This window comes from Priapulus caudatus, unplaced genomic scaffold (assembly GCF_000485595.1).
Source record: "Priapulus caudatus unplaced genomic scaffold, Priapulus_caudatus-5.0.1 Scaffold2746, whole genome shotgun sequence".
In the NCBI taxonomy this organism is placed as follows: Eukaryota; Metazoa; Priapulida; class Priapulimorpha; order Priapulimorphida; family Priapulidae; genus Priapulus; species Priapulus caudatus.
The window spans coordinates 20,856-22,503 of NW_014579807.1; the positions used below are offsets into that span (position 1 = coordinate 20,856).

Genomic DNA, 1,648 nt, shown 5'->3' on the forward strand with positions numbered 1-1,648 from the left:
GCTTTTCCTACCATGATGCTATACACCGACTATCACGAGCCTAGGTCGAGCCGTTTAGATTTGTGCCGCAATTCTGCATTTCCTCCCTATACTTTAAGTTAAGGAGGGAATGTTTCCCCTTCTTTTACACCTCTTGACCTTTGACCTTTGACCCCCAGCTTCGACATACCAACTCGTTTTCGGATTACCCTTCCACGTCCCGAATATCGTGACCGTACGTCGAGCGGTTAAGATTTGTGCCCAACTGTTGACGCACGGACGGACGGACGGACGCACGGACGGCCGGACGGATGATCATGCGATTCTACAAGCTACATCTGACTACGTCAGATGAGCTAAAAAGTGGCATCTTTAGTTGCAGATAATAGTGCAGGTTCCGCTCAACCATCATTTTCTCATCTCCAATAGTACGCTAATCTTATGACTGAACTCTAACTCTGTGATGTGCTAACCCTAACATTGGTGAGAAAGTCTGACAGTAACATGAAGGTTGTTTCAGGACTACACATGCAAAGCGAGACTACACATGAAATGCGTGTCACTGTGACAAACGATTACTGCTTGGTATTCTCCAAAATTGACTAATTAAGCGACTATACTACGTAACAGCTGCAATACAATTCCCGAAACCGAACCATCGACCGAAGAAAAAACGCATCAGGCTTTAAAACAAGAAAACGTGCCGTCACTGACACTGAAGGCACGAGGCATACCTGAGGAGTGTGCGCGTACTGTTCTGTGGTGTCACTGGCCAACCTTGCCACTCTCTCCCTCTCCTCCTTAACGTCCTCATCCTCGTTCTCCCTTGGTGGGAGGCATGACTTCGGTAACCTGCATAGGGGGTATGCAAGACAAGACATCGTGAGCACAGCACTGATACTGAGGAGTTGTTAGAGAATATAAGTCTAAACTATGGTTATCAATACAGACAGTAATTTATTCTGGAACAATTAGGCAAGCGTGTAGTATTTTAACAGAACAAAAGATCAAATCAAATCATAGGATCAGTGTGTGGTTGTTTAACAACAATTCAACAGGATCAGTGTGCTGCAGCTTAACCGAATAAAATGATAAATGCACAAAATCACCCATCACGCCTTCACAGTCCTTTAACCCACCTGATCTGGCGCTTGGACGTGCCCAGACGTAAAGCGTCGCTGATGGATCCCCCTGTATTACGGATGACAAGCACCCTGAGTAGGAGTGTGAGCGCAAACAGGTGAACTGTGCTCTGTAAAACAAATGCCACAGAGCGACAATGACTGTCTGATATCTGTGGTTGATGGCAAAAGAGGGCATGATGGAGTAGGCAACTCGGAGTAGGCTGCGATAGATGGGTTTTGATATATTTAACATAGCCATGTTTGTATACTTCTATAGCTCAGTTGTGGCAACGAAAACTGCGCTGAGATGGCAGGTGCAAGTGTAAGCTAAATCTAATATAGCAGTGCCCACCGTTTCTCTTTGATATTGACTAAAACGCAAAAAAGGAGCCACATACTTGCATAATGTGGGCACTGTTCGGCCCACACTTTCCCAACCGTAACTAATTAACGGCAAAAACAGAACGTGTATCTACAGAATCTGAGGGGCAGAATTTACCTCATATAAACGATATCATTTAAGAGCTTCTCAGAGGAATTGACTG

General features: G+C 45.1%; 1 protein-coding gene across 1 annotated transcript in view; it reads right to left on the reverse strand.

Annotated features, from left to right (window-relative positions):
• The window catches only part of LOC106819017 (ATP-binding cassette sub-family A member 5-like), a gene marked incomplete at both ends in the record, with an annotated part of 24,390 nt that overhangs the window by 20,268 nt on the left and 2,474 nt on the right, over positions 1 to 1,648 (reverse strand). Inside the window, 2 exon segments of the mRNA XM_014823676.1 lie at positions 714 to 831; positions 1,119 to 1,231. Of these exon segments, the coding sequence (XP_014679162.1) occupies positions 714 to 831; positions 1,119 to 1,231 (231 nt within the window).